We start from the raw sequence: 26,983 nt of genomic DNA, 5'->3' as shown, positions 1-26,983 counted from the left end.
AAGTCTACTTCACACTGTTTTCAGGGAGAGAGAAACATAGAGGTTATTTGTTAGTAAAACACTGGTAAATAAATAAATAAACTTTAGCCATACATTTAAAAAATCCTTACATCCATTCTTAGGACACATCTAATATTTAAAATGTACTATGTAGTAAAATATATCTTAAATTCCCGATAAAACTTCTTCCAATTATTAGCTACGTTACCTGAATAGTCTATTCGTAGTCTTTCAGGGATTCTTACAAAATTTTCCAAGTCAGCCATGTTATCGCGTGCACGTACCTAAAAACTTTTCAGTTTTAAATATCGTTTTCGGCAAAAAACATTATGAATCCAGTTTTTTCGGCTGCGCCATGTTGTGTTTCTTGTTTAATTAAACTCTTTATAATATTTAAGTAATTTATTTTAGATTTTCTTATTACATTTATAAACTTAATGCAGACATGCTTAATGCAGATTTGTTGAACATAATCACTAAAATATAATTCCTCATGCTGTCGCCTACTCGAACTAGCTACTTGATTTTTATCTACAATTTTTATTTCACTTGTGAAAATACAAATCGAATTAATAACCTCCTTCTTTAGAAGTAGGTTAAAATGCATGATTGTTTTGGTATACAGTTATTGTCGATATTATTTGTTCAATATGTTGAATTTTAAACATCTTTTTACAGTACGCGGCTGAAAATAATGTACATCGACCTTTAAAAGGAGATAGCGGATTTATAGTGTCTCTGTCGTTGAGACCGACAAAACGTCATATAGGTATTGACAGAGACAACGCTCTTCAAAGCCGAAATGTCATTCTAAAGGCCATTCATACATATCGTGACTTTTTGATAGGTTACTATAAAAAGAGATACAGGATGTAATTTAAACGCTAACCAAAACTTAGCGCTATTATTATACTACCTAAAAACAATACCATGTACCTGTAGTTTCAGTGGTTTAGTATTTTTCAAACCCGCAATGTATAGCGTGCTCGGGGTCCATAAAACTCGGGGTCAATGCCCCGCCTACGACGCGGCATTGACCCCACGGCATTGGCTTTTGGGGTCTCTTTAATACCTACACATACAACAATCAAAACAAAAGGTTGAGTAACTCCTAGACCATATTTATTTAATTTGTAAACTGTATTTCCCATGGTTTGGCCATAGAAGCCCCTGGATTTCGTACTACTAAAACATTCGTCTAGGAAGGGTCATTTAAAGAGAGGTGGTTTTGCCCCCTTGGACTAGTCGGCAGCTTTTGGGATATTTTTAATACGATACACAACAATAAAAGCAAAAGAAGGTTCACGGTCTCCTAGACTATAAAATGTTTATTGTTCAATATATGAACTGAATTTCCCATGATTTTGCCATAGAAGCTCCAGGCTTTCGTACATTTGTCTAGGAAACGTCATTTGAAGAGGGGTTCTTTTGCCCCCATGGACTAGTCTGGCGGCTTATGAGGTCTCTTTAATACTATACACAGCAACAAAACAAAAGTTCATGGACTCCTATACTATGTAATATTTATTTAATATGTAAACTGTATTTCCCATGGTTTGGCCATAGAAGCTCCGGGCTTGCGTATTACTAAAACATCATTTCCCCTATGTAAGGTCATTTGGAGGGGGGTGGTTTTGCCCTCTTGGACTAGTCTGGCGGCTTTAGGGGCGTTTTTGATGCCAGCTATGACGATGCGCTCTACCCATGAACGGGTTGGATAGTTGGCCTCTACGTTTTTGAACCTGAAAAAGAAAACGAAATCATCACTTACCACCAGGTGAGATTGCAGTCAAGGGCTAACTTGTATCTGAGTAATAAAAAATATTCCTCATAGACATGGAATTTAAGAAAAGAATAGCAATCATTTAGCCAGTCTTTAGCTTGGTATACAGAGATAGCGATAAGCGCAGTGTGGGACGACCCCCAGCCCGCTGGACCGATGACCTGAAGAAGGTGGTGGGGAGCGGATGGATGAGGAAGGCGAAGGACCGTGTTTGGTGGCGCGCTCTTGGAAAGGCCTATGTCCAGCAGTGGACGCAAACAGGCTGATGGATTGGATAGAGAGATAGAGATTGTGTACAATAGAATTAGCCTATGTCAGAATCACACTTACTCGTACAATCCGCCACCGTGGCCCCACGCCGCCGCCGCGTCGGATTTTGGTGGTGTGATTCTGATCATAGAAAATATACTTAATGTCATTTTTAGGGTTCCGTAGAAAACCAGAGAAAAAAGGAACCCTGCGAGCGATTACGCCCTGCACTTCCGTCATCTGAGTTCTCTCCGTCATCCGTGACAATTCGGGGACATCCGAGATCTGTGTCCGAGATATTCAAATCGGACATATTATGACGTAGATATGTCAAGTTTATGTAATCCTATTTGGCCTTATTAGTCTGTTATTATGTAAAATTATATTGTATGTATCGCTGTTGATTGCAAATACACGAATAAAATAAGAACTAGGGAATATGTCCACTGAATGGCTTGGATTTGGATCAGAGATCGGATTAGTTCGGTCCGAGTTTTTTATGTCCGTATTTTCACGGACTCGGATCGGATGGGTGCGTAACCGCTCTTATAAGATCACTTCGTTGTCTGTCTATTGTATCACTGTGATTGAGTGATCTATCAACTCGCAGCTCAAACTACTGGACGGATCGGGCTGAAAGGCATGCAGATAGCTGTTATGACGTAGACATCCGCTAAGAAAAGATTTATGAAAATTACATCCCTAAAGGGGTAAAACAGGTGTTTGAAATTTGTGTTGCCCACGCGGACGAATTTGCGAGCATAAGCTAGTATAGTATGAATATCTTTTATTTAATAGATATAGCGAGCGAACTAGCAGGCGGGTCACCTGATGTTAAGTGATTACCGCCACCCATGAACATTTGCAGCACCAGAGATGCGTTTTAGACTCACTTGTAAGTTATACCGGCAGGCTCATAGTGGAAGCTCGCGTAGATGTATTTGTTGGTTCTGTAGTCGAAGGTTTCCCCGTCGTCGATGTAGATTGTGCCGTGAGCGGTGTTCTGGAAAAAACAGATATTAAATAAATGAATAAATAAATCTTCTATCTTTTATTATTTACTAGATGATGCCCGCAACTTCGTCCGCGTGGATTTAAGTTTTTAAAAATCCCGTGTGAACTCTTTGATTTTTCGGGATAAAAAGTAGCCTATGTCCTTCCCCGGGTTGCAAGCTATCGCTGTACCAAATTTCGTCAAAATCGGTTAGACGGATGGGCCGTGAAAGGCTAGCAGACAGACAGACAGACACACTTTCGCATTTATAATATTAGTATGAATTTATTTACTAGCCGATGCCCGCGACTTCGTACGCATGGATTTAGGTTTTTAAAAATCCTGTGGGAACTCTTAAATTTTTCGGGATAAAAAGTAGCCTATGTCCTTCCCCGGGTTGCGAGCTACCTCTGTACCAAATTTCGTCCAAAATCGGTTGAATGGTTGAGCCCTGAAAAGCTAGCAGACAGACAGACACACTTTCGCATTTATAATGTTAGTATGGATTAAGTTATACCAGAGTGAACTAGAGTGAGGGAACTCTTGGTGGTCTTGGTGAAATCAAAGAAATATACGCGTTTCATAGGCTACCTAGCAGCGTTAAATTTGATGCCTGTGAAATTCATGTTCTGTCCTTTTTAGCAATATTAATGAAAAATGCAGATAATATTCTTTTAGTTTAGAGAAAGATAACAGAATCGACGCCGATGTCTATTTAAAAATGTTTTACTTTGTGCTGAATGTTAAAATATAATTTATAAATTTATTATTTCACCAAATAATTCTTTTTCCAAATTTGCGATTTTACAAAATCGCATATTTTAAGTGAGGGGAAAGGGAAGAGACCCCCGACTATGCGACGGAGGCCGGGTCGACGGATCCCCGCTTTGCGGCGCTCCTTTTTCTGCACGGTTTAAAAAGAAATAACCACGAAGATAATTTCGATTATGATTAATACTGTTAGCTTATTGAAGTTAGTTTAATGAATTAGACAATATTTGACTCATCCGATGTCACGCGATCTGTGGCGGGGGAGCCATCTTGAATCGATTTGTATAAATACCAGTGTTTGAAGGTTTTTAAGCCAGTCTCGTTCCGACTCGAGACTCAACGACTATTAAATACTTTTGTGTTTAGGTCGATATTTTGATTAAGTGGTTACAATAGCAATTGTGCCCTAATCAAGTTAATATTGCAGTTAGGTTATTATAAAGATTAAATCTCTCAATAAGCCTCTACGCGTTGCGATCTATATCCACGTGCAAGCTTTATATGAGGGAACATTTTAATAACTTATAAAATTAGTTAAATTTAACCTGCTTTTCTGACTTTTGCTTTTAATAGTTAATACATTTTTCTTACAAAATCAGGAGGCTTATCAGTGCACTCAGGAGGTCCTCTACACTTGCAGTGTTCCGCGACCCTGGTGACTACATTTAAAACACTGACTGTCCCTTACTTAACATTCACAAGCTCTTACGTTCGAGTCCAAAGCGACGACAAGAGTGTAAGGGTCGTTGGCCATCAAAGACGACGCGCGTCGAATTCTCTCCTTGCGCGGCACGATCGTTCCACCACGTTGGTACACTGGGATCTGGAACAAGTTATTTTGAATATTATTGACGTTTAAGCCAAAAAATGTAAGAACGATACATTTATTTAGTGTATCGAGAAAGAAATGGCAATAGCAATGTTGGCCGCCACGGAATCGAAAACTCATATGACATACAGTGTCATTCAACCTTCATGCAATGCATTATGGTCCCCTAAAAAACTTCTATCTTGACTTCGAATTCCAGTGTTAGTCTAAGGGTGAAATCTATAAAGCGCACTCTGACTTTGCTTAGACTTAAGACAGAGTTAAAACGAGACAGATGTTTATCTTTCACATAAATCTGTCTCGTTTTAACTCAATCTTAAGTCTTAGCTAAGTCAAAGTGCGCTTTAAAAATCAGCCTTAGAGCTAAAGCGCACCACAGTATGGCGGGTTGTGGTGCGTTTTGAAATCCGTAAATTTAATTTTGTGAAAATTCGGTGCGGAATTAATTCCGCGGTGCGCGCGCTTCTATATAGTTCAAGTTCACAGATTTTGCAAAAAAAAAGTACTGATATCTTTTAATGTAGATAACGGGTACATACCACGATTAATTTGATGTTTTTATTTGTCGATATTTCAACCCAATTGCACGGGTCGTGCTCACGACGGGACTGCGGTGCTGCGAGAGATGAAGTTCGAGCTGTCAAGGGCAGTAGCGAACTACCCTCTTTCCACGAAACCACGAAATAAGCTTAAAATCATTAGTACGGATATACCGGCAATAGGTTGTTGATGTTGATGATGATGGATGATGATGATGGTATCTTAGCAAGTCGTCCCATTCGCAACTCGTCCAATTCGCAGCTCGTCCCATTCGCATTTTGTCCCATTCGCAGCTCGTCCCATTCGCTTTTTGTCCCATTCGCAGCTCGTCCCATTCGCATCTCGTCCCGTTCGAATTTCGTCCCATTCGCATCTCGTCCCATTCGCAACTCGTCCCATTCACTATTTATATTCGCAACTCGTCCCGTTCTGTGCTCTAGGCTAGGTAAGGTTTACTAACTATAACTATTGACTGTAAATTATTTGACCGTAAATTACTTGAGCGGGGGGGGGGAATAAAAATCATGATTAAACTTAATGGTGATTAAGTTACTCGCGATTGGCAAAAAACGGAACCTTTGCTATTAAGCATACCTTGGTGATAGTAACGTCCAGATTCATCCATCCGTTGGCCGCGACTGCCTGGTACGAGTCCACGTCGTACCACAGGGTGCTGGACTCCTTCCCCGGCAGGTACACCTTCACACTCGACACTCCCTGCTCCAACACTGGCCTGATGAGCAGCTTGTCACCTGACAAATACAAATTTTAATGTTATTTACTCAATGAGGAGATCCATAGGAGAACTAGAGTAGGTAACCAACATAGCTCAACGTGTTGCGAAGCTGAAGTGGCAATGGGCAGGGCACATAGTTCGTAAACACGATAGACAACGTGCTCGAAGAATAGCGTGACCTGTAAGGTACATATCATTCTAGTTTTCCTTACCCAACAAATACTGATGAAAGTGGCCTCTTCCTTCGGGAACTCCTGGAACAGTGGGCGCGTCACCGGCAACCCGTCGACCATGTGCTCGTAGAATAACGTGTACCTGTAAGGTACATATCATTCTAGTTGTCCTTACCTAGCAAATACTGGTTGTCAATGGTGAAAGTGGCCTCTTCCTTCGGGAACTCCTGGAACAGTGGGCGCGTCACCGGCAACCCGTCGACCATGTGCTCGTAGAATAACGTGTACCTGTAAGGTACATATCATTCTATTTGTCCTTACCCAACAAATATTGGTTGTCAATGGTGAAAGTGGCCTCTTCCTTCGGGAACTCCTGGAACAGTGGGCGCGTCACCGGCAACCCGTCGACCATGTGCTCGTAGAATAACGTGTACCTGTAAGGTACATATCATTCTATTTGTCCTTACCCAACAAATATTGGTTGTCAATGGTGAAAGTGGCCTCTTCCTTCGGGAACTCCTGGAACAGTGGGCGCGTCACCGGCAACCCGTCGACCATGTGCTCGTAGAATAACGTGTACCTGTAAGGTACATATCATTCTATTTGTCCTTACCCAACAAATATTGGTTGTCAATGGTGAAAGTGGCCTCTTCCTTCGGGAACTCCTGGAACAGTGGGCGCGTCACCGGCAACCCGTCGACCATGTGCTCGTAGAATAACGTGTACCTGTAAGGTACATATCATTCTATTTGTCCTTACCCAACAAATATTGGTTGTCAATGGTGAAAGTGGCCTCTTCCTTCGGGAACTCCTGGAACAGTGGGCGCGTCACCGGCAACCCGTCGACCATGTGCTCGTAGAATAACGTGTACCTGTAAGGTACATATCATTCTATTTGTCCTTACCCAACAAATATTGGTTGTCAATGGTGAAAGTGGCCTCTTCCTTCGGGAACTCCTGGAACAGTGGGCGCGTCACCGGCAACCCGTCGACCATGTGCTCATAGAATAGCGTGTACCTGTAATGTATATATATTATTCTAGTTTTCAATAATGTATAGAACCATCTTGCAGGGTTTGTTAACAATATATATATCATAAAAAAACAATCAGATTAAGAAGTTTGGTGCAAGTGAGCCTAAGTAGACGAAGAGAAGACAAAAAGTCGAACAAGTGCGAGTCGGACTCGTTCACGAAGGGTTCCGTACTATCGTACAGGAAATAACACTTTTTATTTCATTTTTACGGACAGCGGAGGCGTAGTAATAGGGTCCCGTTGGCACCCGTCGAGTACGGAACCCTAACAATTGATTGCAATTACCAGAAGTCCAGCAGCGCGTATCTCCGTCGCACGGCGTCCCGTATCCTGGAGGTGGTGGTGGCGTCGTAGAGCCAGGGCTCCCGGCGCTTGGTCTCGATGTGCGAGTGCGCTCGGAAGAACGCTTGGTACGCGCCCGCCTGGACAAATACACAGATTAAGTTACTAAAAAAACCGATCAACACGAAGGGTTCACTACCAACGTACAAGAATTCTCAAACCAGTATAATAAAACACTACCACGGTTACGATTATAATTTTTTAACGTGAAAACTACGTTAGCGTGATAAAACTTCGTACAGCGGCACCTATTAGGTAACTTGGAAGTAAGAGACTTAAATTTTTTCCCCCTTTTATTTCTAAAACGTAAAAACTTCGATAGCGTGATAAAACTTCGTACAGCGTCATCTATTGGGTAACTTAGAAGTTGGAGACTTAAAATTCTTTTTTATTTTTCAAACGTAAGTAGCTTCGACAGCGTGATGACTCTGCTCAGCGCCATCTAGTATTTAATCGCAAAGTTGCTGTTTATAAAGGAGGTAGTATATACACATACCTGATACCAACGAGTCATGAGCTCAGCCTCACGTGGGGACGTGCACGTGGCGATTATAATATTCAAAATTAATAAAAAACTTTGTAAGCGTAATAAAACTTCGTGCAGCGCCATATACCGTGTAAATTTGAAAGTTATGTTTATAAAGGAGCCAGTGCTACGCCTCGAGGCCCGTACCACCGCTTGGCCTTCGTCCAACCGGAGAAGACCCTGTTGTCGCCAGTGCACACATACCTGATACCACCGAGTCATGAGCTCAGCCTCAGGGTACTTGAAAAAGCCGCCGACGTCCGAGCCGCAGAAACTGATGCCGGCGGCCGCGAGGGAGATACACATCGGTACTGACGCTTGCAGGAAACCCCACTCGGCCGCGTTATCTCCCGTCCATACTGCCGCGTAACTAAAATAAACAAAAAGGCATTTAAACTATCACACTTCACACTCGTACAGTTGTAACGTGTGTTGGCGCCGCGATGCAAGACAGCTGTATGTGTATAATAATGTGTATATTTTTTAACATCTAAGTTACGTTTGAGTTTATTGTCAAAGTTAAATAATATGGAATTAATTGGTAAACTTAAGATTTATGAGGAGGGCAGTACTGTTGTAACGTGCTGCCACCCTACTGGTCCCCACCAAAAGTAGTGTAGGTTGTTTGTCACCAAAAAGCGATAGTGGCGCGGGCCAAGACGATATAATAACTTTAGACGTCAGCTAGCCAGTGATTGTTGATTATTCAGAGAGTGTACAAGTCGTTTTACATATAGTAACTTGGTGAGTTATAGTGATAATGTGTAATGTAAGGTGCCAATGTAACGTTAAAGAAGTAAATAAGTATGATGAAATTGGTGTGATAATGGCCCCGATTCTCTAGTCTCTCTCTAAACTAAATTTAGAGTATCTGCATCTTTTTCTTTTTACTAATGCTAAAAAAGGAACGGAACATGACTTTCACATTTAAAGACTCTAAATTTTAGTGCACAATACAAATTTAAACAGTAGGTTCGCGAGTGCGTGCTAAAATCACGGGTTTTACCATCTAAAAATTAAATTAGGAATGTCAAACAGTGGCCCTGCCGCGGTTGTTTGACAGCTACAATGTCATGATCGCAATCATCTCTGATTGGTTAATGCTCGCTCACTATTGGCCACAATGCATTGTTGCAACAAGAATCGCACAAATTCAGCCAATCAGAACAATTGAGATTGTAATAATGATTGATGCAGGTTTTAGACAATCGCCCTACTGCTTCTGTCCTTTTCATATAACAATAGTAAGAAGAGGGTGCGAATACTCTAAAATTAGGTTGTGCTTAGAATCGGTGCCATACTTTTTCTGGTATTGCTACGCGTATTATTTCGGTGGCTTTCACGTGCCTATAGAACTAGTGGGATACACTCACCGTTGAGTGCCCGCAAAGGTGGACCGTGTGAGTATGAAGGGTCGGTATTTGCCGTCCGTTCGCGCCAACATGCCTTGATGCGTCGCTTGGATGTACCACTGCCCGTACTCGTTGTGAACGTGTCTGTCAAACAAATCGTAATATAAAATATTTATTTTAAAATATATACTCGTAAACTGGCAATTACTTCACCACTATTAAAACTATATAGGAAATATGAAGATACAAGAAGCAATCGAAATTATCCGTCACCCGAATTTCAATCGTGACAATGGATGGATGCTATACCCTCAGCGTGGAAACTGCTTTGTAAAGCTAACTTTCATCGTCCGTGGGACGCACGCGCTCCCACCGGGGCCGCCGAGTAAATGTCAACTGTCAATGTAAGGGCCTTACTCACAACCTTGAACGGGTGTCCGTGAACTTAGCAGAGCATATGCTAGCAGATCAAAAATAAAAAGGAGTTCCATTCGCATGCAGAAGAGTTCTAGAGTTCCTGATACTTTTTAAAGATAGTTCTGGCGTTTTAACCAAAAAAATCGCAGTTAAAATAATGCTCTGCTAACTTCCGGTAGCAGATCATTTTCGAGCAAAGCAAAAAAAAAAGACAGTTCTGTACGCATGCAGGTCAGTTCTATAGTTCCTCATACTTAATAATGATAGTTCTGGCCATTTAAGCTAAAAAAAAATAGATTTAAAAAATGAAAAAAAATTCAAACTTTATAATCACAAGTCATTAAAAAAATTTTAGCAGCTAGAACTCTGATCTGAGTAGCTAGAACTCCTCAATTTATTATAGCTTATTAAACAAGCTATCGAAAAAACCTAAAATCTAGCCTGGAACTCTCAAAAAGATGCCAGCAGAGCATACAAGAAGAGTCAACTACTTTAAATTTTCGAACTTAATATCAAAAGTGAACGGGAAGCTGGAAATAATCTGTTTAGAGATAAGCATTTCCAATGTAACTTAATTTATCATTACTTTGTAACTACAATTTTGGTACATGAAAAATAAAAATCTAAATATATAAAAGGAAAAAGTGACTGACTGACTGACTGATCTATCAACGCACAGCTCAAACTACTGGACGTATCGAGCTGAAATTTGGCATGTGGATAGCTGTTATGACGTAGGAATTCGCTAAGAAAGGATTTTTGAAAATTCAACCCCAAAAGAGGTGAAATAGGGGGGACGAAGTCGCGAGCATAAGCTAGTAAATAAATAAATGTTAAGTACCTGTGTTCCCAGTATGCGGCGAGTCCGTCTTGCCCGTCCTGAGGGGGCTTCCAGTGACGACAATCCTTTGGCATCGTTATCTCTGGACCGTTAAATACCTGTCGTACGAAACAAATACTTAATTAATACTAAGAGTCAGTCAGAAAAGCAGGTGAATTATTGGTTTTAGTTAAAATGTCCTCTCATATTAAACGTGCGCGCGGATATGAATCACAACGCGTAGAGGCTTATCGAGAGTTTTAGTCTATAAAACAACCTAAGTGTTTTTTTTTTCATTATAGGTAAACGCTTGGCCACAATCACACCTGATGGAAAGTGATGGTGTTGCCTAAAATGGGACGCGTTTACATAGAAGATGCCTATTCACTCTTGTTTAGTGCACAAACTTAACTTGATTAGTGCACAATTTCTATTGCAACTACTTAATCAAAATAGTGACTATACTATTAGTAAAAAACCGGCCAAGTGCGAGTCAGGCTCGCGCAATGAGGGTTCCGTACTACAGTCGTATTTTTTTGACAGTTTGCACGATAATTCAAAAACTATGATGCATAAAAATAAATAAAAATCTGTTTTAGAATGTACAGGTGAAGACCTTTCATATGATACCCCACTTGATATAGTCACTCACTTCGAAAGTTGAAAATACTAATTATTAGTTCATGACCACAATTTAATTTTTTTTGTGTGATCTAACCCTAAATTCACGGTTTTCAGATTTTTCCCCAAATGTCAGCCATAAGATCTACCTACCTGCCAAATTTCATTATTCTAGGTCAACGGGAAGTACCCTGTAGGTTTCTTGACAGACAGACAGACAGACAACAAAGTGAACCTATAAGGGTTCCGTTTTTCCTTCTGAGGTACGGAACCCTAAAAAAAAAATATACTCACGCTAGGCTCGTTCATATCGTTCCAAATGTGAACGTCCTTGCTAGTTCCGGGGAAGTTCTCGAACTTGTACCGCTCCACGTAGTACTTCGTCACCTCCGGGTTGAAGAAGTCCGGGTACGACGACGAGCCCGGCCAGCACCACCCTGGGGACATGAGCCATCATTGGCAAATATTCTTTAAAAAAAAAACACGACTGCCCTGCCAAAAAACCGACCAAGTGTCGGATATGCACACAAAGGGTTCCTAAAAATCGTATAAGATATTTTAACTTTTTTATGTGCAACAACACTGCAAGATAATGACAACAGCCCGAGCGCCATCTATAATTTTGCTTTTTAAAATTTATAATTTTAACAATTTTTGTATGTATGTTTATGTTAGTTTGTACTCGTAGTTTAATTAGTGTAATTGGCTTTATGGCCGTTCTAATTAAATAATAAATAAATAAATAATAATAATAATAATATTAACCGCCCGGTACAAATATGTATGTATGTAATGTTTATGTAGGTTTATTTATTTTTATGTATGTAAGTATATTATATTTCTTTTGGCTGTTATATATATTTATCTTGTACACGGGCGTGAGAGTAGATATATCGAGATAATAATAATATGTGATTTGATATATTAAAACTAATTTATCAAATCACATATAGATGGCGCTACTTCAGTTCAGAACACTAAAATGAACTAAAAAGTAAAATCACATTTGAAATGGTGCCATACATCTGCAATACCAATTTTTTGTCATAAAATTTATATTTTATAGCCTAGTGTCGTTCGGAATGATCTAAATTTAATTAAAACAACTTTATTGTTAACAAAATTACAGAAAATAGGAATTCGGGATATACGTAAAAAAATAAAGGGCGACCTTATCACTAAAGTGATCTCTTCCAGGCAACCCATACTTAAGAACATATAACTGTAAGATAGGGAGTCGCAATGCAGCATATATTATATAGGTAATAGGTATATATAAATATACACTATAATAGGTTCATATGAATGATGTAAGGATTCTAATGCTATCCCATATAGACGAAGAAAGAAAGAAAGTAAATGCATTTATTTCTTGTTGGTGTCACAGATAAAAACAAAGTACAAATGTAACATTTTCATGTGACACCACCCCAAATGGGTGTACAGCCCAGCATAATGTCCTGCATCATATCCTATAGCATGGATGGCGATGGCCAAACTAGTTCTTTGTCTAATGTAGCTGCCAGCTCTTGGGTCCCCGGTTGGCTTGATAACCCTTTTTGAAATTTCCTCAATTTGGGAGCCTAAATAGCTCAACCGGTATAGGAGTGGACTGAAAACCGAAAGGTCGATGGTTCAAATCCCGCCCGTTGCACTATTGTCGTACCTACTCCTAGCACAAGCCTGACGCTTAATTGGAGAGGAAAGGGAAATCAAGAGCTTTTTTTTATTTTTTTATAAAGAATATTAGCCATATTAAATGACTAATATTCTTTATAAAAAAATAAAAAAAAGCTCTTGGGTCCCCGGTTGGCTTGATAACCCTTTTTGAAATTTCCTCAAAGAGCTCAAGCCCTGGGTCCCAGGGCCGCAAGGTCTCCACGCCAAAAGATACAAAATGATGTAAGAAAACCTATACTTACCCTCATAATCGTTCCCGTCCTTGTTCTTCACGTAGTACCCCTTCTCAGTGCAGTCTTCGTGTACGAAGTAGCCCGCCTCTCGCTTTATGTGCGGGTCTATGATCACCACTAGCTTGCGACCCTGTACGAAATTCCATACTTAATATTATAATACTCTATCCGCGGAAATAAGTTAGTATAACGTTCTTTCTGTTACGTAGTCCCATACAAATGATACAGACAAAAATCTCAGTGGTCGCTAACTATTTTGAGTCACCATTACATCATTATCTTACAAATTCCTTTTTTCCATGCGCATGAAAACAGTGGAATCAACTCCCATCGGCGGTGTTCCCACTAGATCACAACATGGGGTTATTCAAGGGGCGGACCAACAAATTCCTGAAAGGTCGGCAACGTATTGGCGGTTCCTCTGGTACTGCAAATGTTCATGGGCGGCGGTAATCACTTAACATCAGGTGACCCGCTTGCACGCTATTCTTATTTTTAAAAAAACCGGCCAAGTGCGAGTCAGGCTCGCTCACCGAGGGTTCCGTAGTACAGTCGCATTTTTCGACATTTTGCACAATAAATCAAAAACTATGATTCATAAAAATAAATAAAAATCTGTTTTAGAATCCACAGATGAAGCCCTTTCATATGATACCCCACTTGATATAGTTAGCTTAGTTCAAAAATTTAAAATACGATTTAAAATATTTTGAATTATTTTGATTATATATTTATTATATTTATTATATTTATTATATTTTGATTATGTGAAATACGATTAGTTTATGACCACAATTTAATTTTTTTGTGTGATGTAACCACAAATTTACAGTTTTCAATTTTTTTTCCCCTAAATCCAGCTATAAGATCTGCCTACGTGCCAAATTTCATGATTCTAGGTCAACGGGAAGTACCCGTAGGTTTCTTGACAGACAGACGGACGGACAGACAGACAGACAGACAACAAAGTGATCCTATAAGGGTTCCGTTTTTCCTTTTGAGGTACCCTAAAACCCTAAAAACAACAATTGACATTCAAAACGTGTAAATACAATGGTATTTACTGTGAATAAATGATTTGACTAACTACGTTCAAAGTAAATAAGATGTTAAATCGTTGTTAGTATAATAAGAATATATGTGAATCAAAATATTACATACCTTGGCAGTCAAGTTAGCAACCATCTCTGTGGGGTGTCTGAATTTTTCCACGTCCCATGTGAAATATCTGGTAAATGAAAGTTACGCTTTAGAAAAATAAAAATGTATTAAAAACATCGATTGCATAAATCGATAGCTTAAAATTGACAGATGTAAAATTTTTACTTGAGGGATGTGTGGTTCTTACACTATCCACGGAGATGAGTTAATATAGGACTCTCTCTATTACATAATCCCATACAAATGATGTTAACCACTTTGAGTGTGCGCACACAAAACGCTACGACATATTAACTTACACTAGCGATTTTCCTCAGACTCAAACACTTCAAAGTTTTCATAAAACGTAAACTAATTGAAAAATCCTATAACAATGTAAAGGATTATTTAAATGATAAGCAAGCTTGGGAATGAGTTACTAAACGGATTGTGATAGTTCTAATAAGTTTCAATAATTTTTTAAAGTGGTGATAATAAACAGAATACCCGGCTGAGTTTGTTGTGGGCTCTTCTCGGACCTGGGCGCGTTTGGAACCCTCGTAGCTTTAGTTTTAAGTTTGGGTAATAATTATCACTACTATTATTATTATTTATTTATTATTTAATTAGAACAGCCATAAAGCCAATTACACTAATTAAACTACGAGTACAAACTAACATAAACATACTTACAAAAATTGTTAAAATTAAAAAATTTAAAAAGCAAAATTATAAATTTTCACAAAAGTGCAAGATCTGACCCATGAGGTGAGCCTATTTGTCAGCTATATCTTACAAATCCAAGATCTGACCATCAAAAAGAGTAATTTACTACCAATTTTGAATAAATCATTTGACTTTTTGACTACACTTGCCTGTCTGCTAAAATTAATGAAAAATTAGGGTACCTAGTAAAAGTTCCTAAAACCCTAAAACTATTTTTTTTTTAGGATTTTATTACCTTTATACAAATAATTTAAAAGAAAACAAACAAGATTAATAAAATATTCACATTATTTATTTTATTACAATGAATGTATAATCATCACTATCCGACGTTAAAGCAAGTGATATTAAATTGTTTAAAACACACCTAATTCCCAACAGTTAAAGGTGCGTACCCAGAATCAAACCCTGGATCCCCGAATAGGAGGCCGTTTTAATCACTAAGCTATCAGAGCGTTTTACATAGGAAGTACTTACTTCTTTTTGTGTATGCACTCGAATATCGTGGCAGCAATATCGTGTTCTAGTAAAGAAAACGGAAGCCGGAAAAGGGCATTCCATATTCTAGCAATGCGTATTAGAAACGAGGAAGCAAATCGCTTCGTACGAGTCCGTGGGATTTCGACTATGCAGGGATGCGGACCTTGGCGATGCCTCGCGGTTCGATGGTGAAATGGCGAGGGGGGAACTAGGTGGAATAACTCCTTGGCAGACTTACTTCTTTTTGTCCGTGTACTCGATGTCCAGCCACAGTGTGTCAGCAGGAATGTCGTGCTCATCGAAACCTTCGTCGACACTTCTTAAGTCATTCTCATCATTGTAGTTCCAGCGGGACTGGTGGTATGCTAGGGAAAATTTCTGAAAAAAAAAATTTTTTTAGGGTTCCCTACTTCCAAAGGAAAAAAGGAAGCCCTATAGGATCACTTCGTTGTCTGTCTGTCTTTTTTCTCGGAAACAGTAACTTTCGTGGAGGTAACAAGTTGAAATTAGTATGAAATATCCCATATGGATATATGTGGCCGAGTGGTCAAGGCATCGGGCGCGAACCCAGAAGATGCAGGTTCGATTCCTGCCGGTTACGCAATTTTTGATATGTATTTAAAATTATTTAGTAAGTAATCCCATATGGAGTTGTGAAAATATCAAACTTCTAATAAATATCATACAGGGTGTAACCAAAACGCTGGCAAAAACGAAGACAGTTGATAGTACTAATGATTACTGATATGATAACACAAGAAGGGCAAAAAATAAATACAAAAATCCTATATTTTATACACGATACATTGCAAATAAAACATCTGACTGACGCCAGAGGTCAACGAACGTTACGTACGTAGGCCACTCGGAGTCAATGCCGCGTCGTAGGTGGGGCATTGACCCGAGTTTTGAATGCTATACATTGCGGGTTTGAAAAATACTAAATCACTAAAAACTGCAAAATGAGACAAATGGTTATTGGTATTGGTTTGAGTTTAGGTAGTATAACAATGGCACCGATTCCTTTGTCTTTCTCTAAACTAAATTTAGAGTATCTGCATCCTTTTCTTTTTAACAATGCTAAAAAAAGGAATGGAACATGACTTTCAAATTTAAATACTCTAAATTTTAGTGCACAATACAAATTTAAACAGTAGGTTCGCGACTGCGCGCTAAAATCACGGGTTTTAACATCTAAAAATTAAATTTAAAACTGTCAAACTGTGTCTGTCTTTTTCATGTTATATTAGTAAAAAGAGCATGCGAATAGTCTAAAATTAGGTTGTGCTCAGAATCGGTGCCAATAACGCTAAGTTTTTGCTAGCGTTCTGGTTACTTCCGGTATATAGTGTCACTCACGGGCGGTATGGGCGCGACTCCGGTCAGCACGGTATATTGTCGGAACACGTCAGCCGGTTTGCCGCCCATCAGAACGAATATGTCCACGATACCGGATTCACTCATGAACCTGTGGACAAGTATTGTAGCTAGAGCGCACCTTGCGTAACAAATGCTTTTTTTTTAAAGAAAAGAATATTAGCCGTGTTCATCATGACTATATTGTCTATACTCTATCCACGGAAAGCAGTAAGTATAGCACAATCTCTGTTACGTAATCCAATACAAATGAAAATAATATACGAGCATAACTGGAAAAAGAGCGCAGCGAGCGCGAAAATTTTCATTAAATAAAGTGAAGAGACCACGTTTCCTTTGCTATACCTGCTTGCTGATGCTTCGATATCGCGTTTACGATATCCACCCGTTGATATTTACATAGTATGTAATAATAATAATGCCCTCCCGACCGATTTTCAGCTATGGCGGCCAATCTCCATAGAGATTAGCAATCTGCGCGGAAGATATTTTATAGTACATGTGTGCACAAATACAGGTGCACTCTCTATTTTTTCATTCTCATAGCTCTATGGGACGGAAATCCGACACGACCGGAGAGAGATCGGGCCCAGAACCGACGGATTTACAAAGTATATATTTTTAATTAATCGTACGTACCTCGCATCGACCCGTTGCTTTTGTGCGCCGGTGACAAAGTTGACAAGTGAAGAGACCACGTTTCCTTCGCTATAGTTCACGATATCCACCCAAGTCTCTGCTGAGTTATGCCAAAAGACTCCTGTTGAGCGTTTTGCACTGCAAAAAAATATACACATGTTATGTTGGTCGACAAAAGTCGGTTTCCGATAAGTCGAATTAGCACCGAAAAAAGGTTTTTTTATTATTATTCAGATACAAGCTAGCCCTTGACTGCAATCTCACCTGGTGGTAAGTGATGATGCAGTCTAAGATGGAAGCGGGCTAACCTGGAAGGAGTATGGCAGTTATTGTTAAACCCATACTCCTTTGGTTTCTACACGGCATCATACCGGAACGCTAAATCGCTTGGCGGCACGGCTTTGCCCGTAGGGTGGTAACTAGTCACGGCCGAAGCGTCCCACCAGACACCAACCGTTTGTAATCCACACTAACCGATTTAAATAATTTTTAATGAAGTAAATATTTGTTAAACTTCGTTGTATGTAGTGTAGAGGTAAGAATAACGATCTCATCTCTCCCTTCACCGTTAAAGCAAGTGATATTGAATTACTTAAAACGCACATAACTCCGAAAAGTTAGAGGTGCGTGGCCGGGATCGAACCCCCGACCTCCGATTAGAAGGTGGACGTCCTAACCACTAGCACTATCACAGCTTACACAAGGAACAGCTATATACAAGGAACCAAAAGCTTAAGTGTGTCTGTCTGTCTGCTAGCCTTTCATGGTCCATCCCTTCAACCAATTTTGACGAAATTCGGTACAGCGATAGCTTGCATCCCGGGGAAGGACATAGGCTACTTTTTATCCCGAAAAATCAAAGAGGTCCCACGGGATTTTTAAAAACCTAAATCCACGCGGACGAAGTCGCGGGCATCACCTAGTTAGCTATAAGCCGCTGAACCAGACAAATCTGTATTGTGCAGTAAACCAAAAGCTTAATTAGCTATAGGCCGCTGAACCAGACAAATCTGTATTGTGCAATATGCAGCATGCAATGTGCACCGCCCGCCCTATTACTGCTAAACATGCAGGAAATCACCACACAAAACCCCCAAAACTGCATATTGCTTGCTTGGTGGCTGGCTTTTCCTGCGTGTTTAGCAGTGGGAGGACGGGCGGTGCACATCGCATGCTGCATGTTGCAGCATACAGATTTATGTGATTCAACGGATAATACAAATTAAGTTTTTGGTTCCTTGTAAATGTGGGCGAAGACGCAGACAATTTTATTCTTTTATTTTTATTAATGAATATTAGCCATGTAACATGCTAAATGACTAATATTCCCCTTTCCTCTCCAACTAAGCGTCAGGCTTGTGCTAGGAGTAGGTACGACAATAGTGCAACGGGCGGGGTTTGAAGCGTCAACCTTTCGGTTTTCAGTCCACTCCTATACCCGTTGAGTTATTGAAATATTATGCTCTCACCTATGGGAATACAGTACGGGAACGGCACCATAGATAGCCATGGGGCTATCCAGTTCGTATTCGAACACGTCGAGGTTGTATAGACGGTATGGCTCGCTGGATGTTGTCGTTTTGAGGAAAAAGTTGTCTGTGTGCTCCGGTATACCTGCGAAAAACTACATTTTAACGTCCGAAAAGGAAGTAGTTCTCAATAAGGCCGTTTTTAGGGTTCCGTATAATTAAACAAGGAACCCTTATAGTTTCGCCATGTCCGTCCGTCCGTCCTCGGTTAATCACAGAGACTATTAGTGCTAGAAGTCATGGCATGGGTTTAAATATTAATCACGCCGACAAAGTGGTGAAATAAAATTGTGGTCTACCCCCATACATAGTGTGGGGTGTCGTTTTGTGTTATCTTTTAAAAATACTGTGGGTGTGGGAACATCATTTTTCGATTTTTAGATCCGTTTGTAAAATATGATGTTTACGTCCCCCCCCCCCCCCCCCCTATCAGCCAAATGGTAGTACATATATAGGAACATGAAAAAATTCACAGCAGGAGTATGTATAATCAATTTTAAACGAAAACTATCATGGCTAAGTTGTGGCTACGGAACCTTACACTGCGCGTGGGCCGCCACGCACTTGGCCGGTTTTTTATTTATTTTAATGTATGTACACCGGTTTTGCGAGGTTTCTGGACCGATTTGCAAAAAAATTTTCTCTTTATTTCTCGTCATTATACATAGTTAAAACTTACCGTAGACATGGTTAGCGCCAGGGAAGGAAACGTCGAGCGACACCGCCTCGTTACCGCGAGGTTTGCTATCATGATGACCTTTGAAGTTTTCACCCCATGTGCCTTCCTCTTCCTAGAACAACATTAAATTATTAAGACACTAGCCACCCACAGTGGCGTGCAGGTCATAGAGGCATAAATGCACTGCTTACCCCAGTTGTAATATAGCTCAATGCATATTTTTCATTAGGACCTGCCAGTAAATAGGTTCCTACCTAACTAATGCCTACCCTGGCTTCAAACACTGTTCACGCCACTGGCCACCCACCCCGGTTTCGCATGGGTGCAACGTAGATACTAATGTGGTGTCAGATATCTACTCGTGTGGTTGTCAGTGAGGAGATTATTATAGGCGCCGCGGCACTGCCGTAAATCATAAAATTGAGAATTGTGAGCCAACCTTCAAAGATACATGTATGCTATCGCGGACTTTTTTGTAAAACTTTTTAAGAGAATCATATTCAACATACATTGTTTTCATGTAACTTTGACCATTTAGGCAGCGCACGCCTCGGAAACTCACAAATGAGAGGATTTTTTCCGACCTAATTCACATTATTTCAAATTCCCTAGGGATCTCTAATTTTTTGAGAATTAAACTATAAACCTTCCTCTTGAATCACTCTACCTATTGGTGAAAACCGCATTAAAATCCGTTGCGTGGTTTAAAAGATCTACGCATTCATACATAAATACAGACGCGGTAAGCGACTTTATTTTATACTATGTAGAGATTAATAAAAATAACTGTCCGTTTATTAGTAAGTGATGCTTAATCACTTAATTTTATAACACGTTTAGCAGTGATAAACTAATGCACCATTGACCTCACGTAGGCAATTAGTTAAATGTAAATAGAATATAATGGACTAAGAGCCAGCGCGTGCCAGATCTTCGTTGTTTTGTAGAAGTTAAAGGTTTCTCTGCGTATTGTTCCTAACACAGGGAGGAACGATCAGCTACTATGAAGTTTGGATCATGGTGGCTTTGGGAGATGAACAGGTAATTGGCCCCGAATCTCTAGTCTCTCTCTAAACTAAATTTAGAGTATCTGCATCCTTTTCTTTTTACTAATGCTAAAAAAGGAACGGAACATTACTTTCACATTTAAAGACTCTAAATTTTAGTTCACAATACAAATTTAAACAGTAGGTTAGCGAGTGCGTGCTAAAATCACGGGTTTTAGTTTTACCATCTAAAAATTAAATTTAGAAATGTCAAACTGCTACTGTCCTTTTCATATTACAATAGTAAAAAGAGGGTGCGAATACTCTAAAATTAGGTTGTGCTTAGAATCGGTGCCATTGCAGGTGTAAAAAATCTTACGTCAAAGTATAAAGTCTAATTTTTTATATTTTCTTTGGAATAATATTAGAAATCACGTCATGCATTGCCAGACTCTTAGTAGACCTCTATGCCAGACATCATTAAAGTTTAATAAATTTTTAAAGTGATCGTTCCTCTCTGTGTTGGGGACCATACACAGATAAATTTTCAGCTTTTATATAATAACGAAGGTCTGGCACGCACTCTCTCTCTCTCTCTCTCTCTATAAGTATGAATCGTTAACCTTAATGAACTTTTAAGATAAAAATGGACCTTGTTAATTAGCAATAGAGTACATTTTGCAACTGTCCTGCAATGTGTAACATTTTTTTCAAATCATCCATACTTGTTTCTATACATGTTCCTGGTTTGTAGAAAGGGCGAATAAGCTATTTTTCTATATATAAAATTCTAATATATTCGCCTACTAGCTGATGCCCGCAACTTCCTACGCGTGGTTTTTGGTTTTTAAAAATCCCGTTTGAACTCTTTGATTTTCCGGGATTAAAAGTAGCCTTTGTCACTCTCTAGGGCTTAAACTATACCCATGCAAAAAATCACGTCGATCGTGATTGAAGGACAAACCAACAAACAAACTTTTGCATTATATATATAATATGGGTAGTGATTCTACAAACCAGTGACGATTTATAAAAGGAAAAGCTTACTGGCTGACTGACTGACTGATCTATCAAAGCAAGCTCAAACTACTGGACGGATAGGGCTGAAATTTGGCATGCAGATAGCTATTATGACGTTGACATTCGCTAAGAAAGGGTTTTTGAAAATTAACCCCTAAGGGGGTTTGAAATTTGTGTAGTAGTAATATTATTAATGTGAAAGTGTGCCTGTCTGTCTGCTAGCTTTCAGGTTCGGCAAGTGGCAACCCTAATAATATACCATGTTTAGAAGTTCAGATATAATTCCTGTATTCACCTAATGTCATCGATCTCGAGTTATCTCATTACGTGACTGATAACGCCCGCCATTTATCTCAATTCTCAAGTAGTTTACTATTGTTAATTCAGTTTCCCATTAGTAACACAAACAATATCATCGACATAACATTCAAAATCCAGAATTTTTATAATATTTGTTATTTTCGTAACGATTTTTAACCGACTTCAAAAAAGAAGGAGATTCTCGGAGGATGAATAAATCGTTTTAAGAAAAATATATATTTTTTAAGTTTCCTGATTACTCAAAGACGCCTGGACCGATTTGGAAAATTATTTTTTGTTTTGAACGGTTACACTTCCCAGATGGTCCCATATAAATCCGATGAGGATCTGATGAATATCTTCGAAGATATGTAATGGAACTCCTCAACGGATAAGAGGAAATTGCTCGCGATGAGCGTAATAGCTTAGATGTATGATACCTGGAAGCTTGTACAATTAAAATTATGGCATTTGACAGCTCAGTATAGCTGGTTCTACGGATGATATACTACCTCTATGGCCGGTTGGGTCGGTTCGCTTATGCGCCACCTGTCGGGATAAATTGGCAGTGTGGATGCCCATTGGAAGTAGCTGAAAAAAAACAGTTACCAATTTCGACAGAATGGCACCATACGAACAAGTGGAACTAATAAAAAAAGAAAAAAAAAAACATCTCACCGCCTCCACAGCGTTTCCCTGTTCGTCGTCGTCATCTCTCCTCTCTCTCCGCGCCCTGAGCGGTTCAATCAATAACTGCGAGTTTTCATTAAGTACTACGGAGACTTCGCCCGAGGGGTCAACGAACTCTATCTTCACGCCATCTGTAGTTATCACCACTTTATGTCCCTGGGTGTTCGCTAAGATTAGCTTGCCGTTCTCGTTTGAGACTAGTTTTATTCTAAAAATAAAAATATCTAAGATTAGAAAAAGAGAGAAAGCTGAAAAAGAATAGGAAGCCAAAAAAGCCTACAATCGTCTATTTTCTTGACTTACAAAAACCGGTCTAGTGCAAGTCAGACTCGCGCACTGAGGGTTCCGTACTAGTCTTATTTTTTCGACATTTTGCGCGACAAATCAAAAACTATTATGCATAAAAATAAATATATAAATCTGTATTAGAATGCACATGTAAAGCCCTTTCATATGATACCCCACTTGTTATCTTACTTTAAAAGTTGAAAATAGTAATTATTTGTTCATGAACACATTTTAAATTTTTTTGTGATGTAACCACAATTTCACGGTTTTAGGAATTTTTTTCATGATTCTAGGTCAACGGGAAACACCCTGTAGGATATTCAAAATTCATTTGTTTGAATTTTTATGACCCTGTTTAGGTCACAGAAATTCATATGTTTACCACCTTAATTGGTTCAGTAGATTGGGAGTAAATTGGCTGTGTAAAAAGACGTACAGACAGACACACGAGTGATCTATAAGGGTTCCGTTTTTCTATACGCACGAACGGAACCCTGGACAAAGAGTATGGATGGATAGCTTACCCATCTGCTTTAGGCTCGCCCTCAAGAGCGATCTGTGTCCTGTAACGAGGGTAGAGGGGATCAGCTTCATCCATTTCCACGCGGAAGGTGCCATCTGCAAGGGCTGATAGCCTCAGAGCATATCGCCACTGTGGACAATAATAAATTAACTAGAGAACTAGAAATTAGAGCCTCAATAGCTCAACCGGTATAGGAGTGGACTGAAAACCGAAAGGTCGACGGTTCAAACCCCGCCAGTTGCACTATTTAATTGTCGTACCTACTCCTAGCACAAGCCTGACGCTTAATTGGAGAGGAAAGGGGAATATTAGTCATTTAACATGGCTAATATTCATTAAAAAAAAAAAAAAAACTATTATAGCACGTTTTAGCGTTTAAGCTATCGTGAATGATATCTGTATATACAAAAGGACTTACTAACCGTTACACTATCGACATTTATGACCAACAGGAAGATGCTCTAGAGTTACCTCAGCCCCATTTCATTATTTTGCTTAGCATACTGGGCACCTATTTGTTTATCAGGCACAAGGAGTTACACATACAAATTACCTGTTTCCTAACAAAGATATATGGCTAATGGCTATACAGGTTTACTATTTATAGAATCTACATATTTTAATCTTTTATGTAACAAAGGAATCTTAGTGATAACTAGATGATGCCCGCGAATTCGTCCGCGTGGATTTAGGTTTTTAAAAATCCCGTGGGAACTTTTTGATTTTCCGGGATAAAAAGTATCCTATGTCCTTCCCCGGGATGCAAGCTGTCTCTGTACCAAATTTCATCAAGATTGGTTGAACAGATGGGCCGTGAAAGGCTAGCAGACAGACAGACAGACAGACCGACAGACAGACAGCCACACTTTCGCATTTATAATATTAGTATGGATGTGGAATTGATTTTCATCAGTAACATTCATTTTCATCATGTTGATTCTTATCAATGGACAATTATTTATACTGCAACTACTAAGCTATGCTCGCGACATCGTATGCGTGGACTACACACATTTCAAACCCCTATTTCACTCCTTAGGGGTTGAATTTCCAAAAATGCCTACGTCATAATAGCTATCTGCATGCCAATTTCCAGCCCGATCGTCCAGTAGTTTGAGCTGTGCGTTGGTAGATCAGTCAGTCAGTCACCTTTTCCTTTTATATATTTAGACTAGCTGACCCGGCGAACTTCGTACTGCCTAACAGTCGATTCTTTTTCAGGCATTTTTTAAAAATTTTCTCTCCATAAGAACCATCCTCGTACTTCAAGGAATATTATAAAAAAAGAATTAGCGAAATCGGTTCAGCTGTTCTTGAGATTTGCGATCAGCAACACATTTAGCGATTCGTTTTTATATATAGAATAACAGAGACGGCATGTACAACACATTTACACATTATTCTAATAATAGACGAATAATAATAATAATTTTGTATAAACACACTAATTAAGGTTCAACTGAACAATGTTTCAACTCAATCAGGCATTAAGTAACAATCATTACCTGAATTCATTTAGTATATCTTTACCCCATACATTGGTGCTACCTTTGCCCCATACATTGGTGCTAATCGGTTAAGCAGATAGACTTTAAAAAGGTAACAGACAGACAGACATACTTTTGCATTTATAATGTTAGTATGGATGTGGTAAAACAATGAGACTTAATTATAAAAACAGGAATTTAATGAATTAAAAATGTAGTGTGATTAGGGTTAAAGGATTTTTAATGGGTAGATAAGAGAAACTTCACAAATGTGGTGTAGTTTAATGTTAATCTACCCATATTATACATTTTTTTTAAATAAAAATAGCGATTGCTTGCTCACCATTGTTTGCACAAGCAGGTAGGTCACCTGATGTTAAGTGATTACTGCCGACCGACATAGCTCAACGGGTTGCGAAGCTGAAGTGGCAATGGGCAGGGCACATAGTTCGAACAATCGATAGACGTTGAGGTCCCAAGGTGCTGAAATGGCGACCTCGCAAGACTTGGCGTTGGAAGACCCCCACTAGGTAGACGGTTTACATCATACAAGTCGCAGAGAGCCGCTGGATTCAGGTGGGGCAAGACCGTGGTGTGTGGAAGTCCCTACAAGAGACCTATGTCCAGTAATGGACGTCTCACTTGACGATCGGTTGATAATGATAAACATTTGTAGCACCAGAGGAAATGCCAATGTGTTGCGTTGCCGGTCTTTCAGGAATTTGTTTGTCCGCCCCTTGAATAATATATAACATGTTGTAATGAAAGCCCCGGGAACACCGCTGAGGGGAGTTGGTTCCATAGTTTGCTGTGTGTTTGTTAGCGTTATGCTTTTTGTTACAAACATACTGAACAGCACAGGAGAGATAGAAGCGCTATCCTTGCAAAGTATAATCTCTAGTTTGTCTCAGTCTAGTAGACTCTGTCTTTCTGTGGAACTAAGTATAAACATTCCAAGTATGGAATATGAGAAAACTCTCAATATCTGCAATAATCCTCTAATCATTTTGAAATCCTCTAATCTTAGTGAAAAATCTTGTTATGTTAAATAAAAAAGAAACTCACTAGGATATTTTTGGTCTCTCCCTCATAGTCAACAGTGACCACTTCCGCAGAGAGAACGTTGCCGTGGACAAAAACACTATCCACATTCAAAGCGTACTGAGATTTATCTGGCTTTAATCCTCGCAAACGCTTGCAAAATCCAGACTGATCGCAGGTTTTAAAATTGTTTTTATCAACCGCTAAACTCCCGTTTAGCGCTAAAGCCGCGATCAGAAGAAGACTTAAGGCCTTCATCCTGTAAAAAACACACAATTACTCGCATAGTTAAACAAAGAAACAGCTATTTGTGTTTTATCAAAGACCGGTAACAAAGCGAATATAAGTAACATGATATTTTAGCTCATACCTGATCGTTTAAATTGTTTCCTTAACAATGAAAACTACTGGGTGACAAGTAAATGTCCTCTTTACACCAACATCACTATTTAGCAATGATTATTTAATGCAAATTTAATGAATTTAGTTTAAAATCCAAATAAAATCACGCCTGCATTACGTGGAGGAATTTCGCTCGACAATTTTTTAATGATTAACACAGACCAATAACATATAGGAATGATTAATGTTTTTTTTTTTAAAGAAGCTATTGATAACCGAGTCTGACTCTGGATTCTAGACTTTTGGAATTAATGTTAATGATTATTATATGGAACATTTATGGAACGCTGCTAGCCATCCGACAGTCGCAGTCGGGGAAATAACAAAGAATAGGTAGGTATTTATAAAAGGAAAAACTGGGGAAAACCCAGAGCCGTAAGTCGTAACCATATAGTAGATAATCTATGGTCGTAACCACGGTCCACGAATACATAGGTACTAGTTAAAAACTCTAGTATATAGGGATCTGTGGTAAAAATCTGGGTATATAATGTACTCTGTGGTAAAAATAAGTGAAATAAATGAAATAAATCAGCTGTGATGCCGGTTGTGAGAAGCACAGAGTACTTTTAACA

The 26,983-nt window shown here is 39.2% G+C and overlaps 1 protein-coding gene across 1 annotated transcript; it reads right to left on the bottom strand.

Annotated features, from left to right (window-relative positions):
- Positions 1-1,004: 1,004 nt before the first annotated feature.
- Positions 1,005-26,572, bottom strand: GCS2alpha (glucosidase 2 subunit alpha). The gene is made up of 21 exons (XM_034981768.2): positions 26,377-26,572; positions 26,031-26,265; positions 23,480-23,607; positions 22,656-22,875; positions 19,672-19,783; positions 18,933-19,077; positions 17,464-17,601; positions 16,807-16,915; positions 15,686-15,825; positions 14,263-14,329; positions 13,111-13,231; positions 11,483-11,625; positions 10,589-10,686; positions 9,352-9,474; positions 8,183-8,348; positions 7,396-7,532; positions 6,981-7,093; positions 5,761-5,918; positions 4,507-4,620; positions 2,926-3,035; positions 1,005-1,742 (listed from the first exon to the last, which is right to left on the bottom strand). Exons 2-21 carry the CDS (start codon positions 26,262-26,264, stop codon positions 1,529-1,531), a joined length of 2,790 nt encoding a protein of 929 aa, XP_034837659.1. The 5' UTR covers position 26,265; positions 26,377-26,572; the 3' UTR covers positions 1,005-1,528.
- Positions 26,573-26,983: the final 411 nt, after the last annotated feature.

The sequence above is a fragment of the Maniola hyperantus genome, chromosome 25, assembly GCF_902806685.2.
Source record: "Maniola hyperantus chromosome 25, iAphHyp1.2, whole genome shotgun sequence".
Lineage (NCBI taxonomy): Eukaryota > Metazoa > Arthropoda > Insecta > Lepidoptera > Nymphalidae > Maniola > Maniola hyperantus.
The sequence above is the reverse complement of the archived record's forward strand: the minus strand, read 5'-3'. Positions and strand labels throughout refer to the sequence as shown.

Excerpts from the sequence above, each read along its gene's own strand:
- GCS2alpha (XM_034981768.2), bottom strand. The coding sequence starts at position 26,264 with ATGAAGGCCTTAAGTCTTCTTCTGATCGCGGCTTTAGCGCTAAACGGG. Across the intron at positions 19,784-22,655 it reads AGGGAAACGCTGTGGAGGCG|GAAGAGGAAGGCACATGGGG; the intron begins GTGAGATGTTTT and ends ATGTTGTTCTAG. Across the intron at positions 17,602-18,932 it reads CCCGTACTGTATTCCCATAG|TGCAAAACGCTCAACAGGAG; the intron begins GTGAGAGCATAA and ends ATTTTTTTGCAG.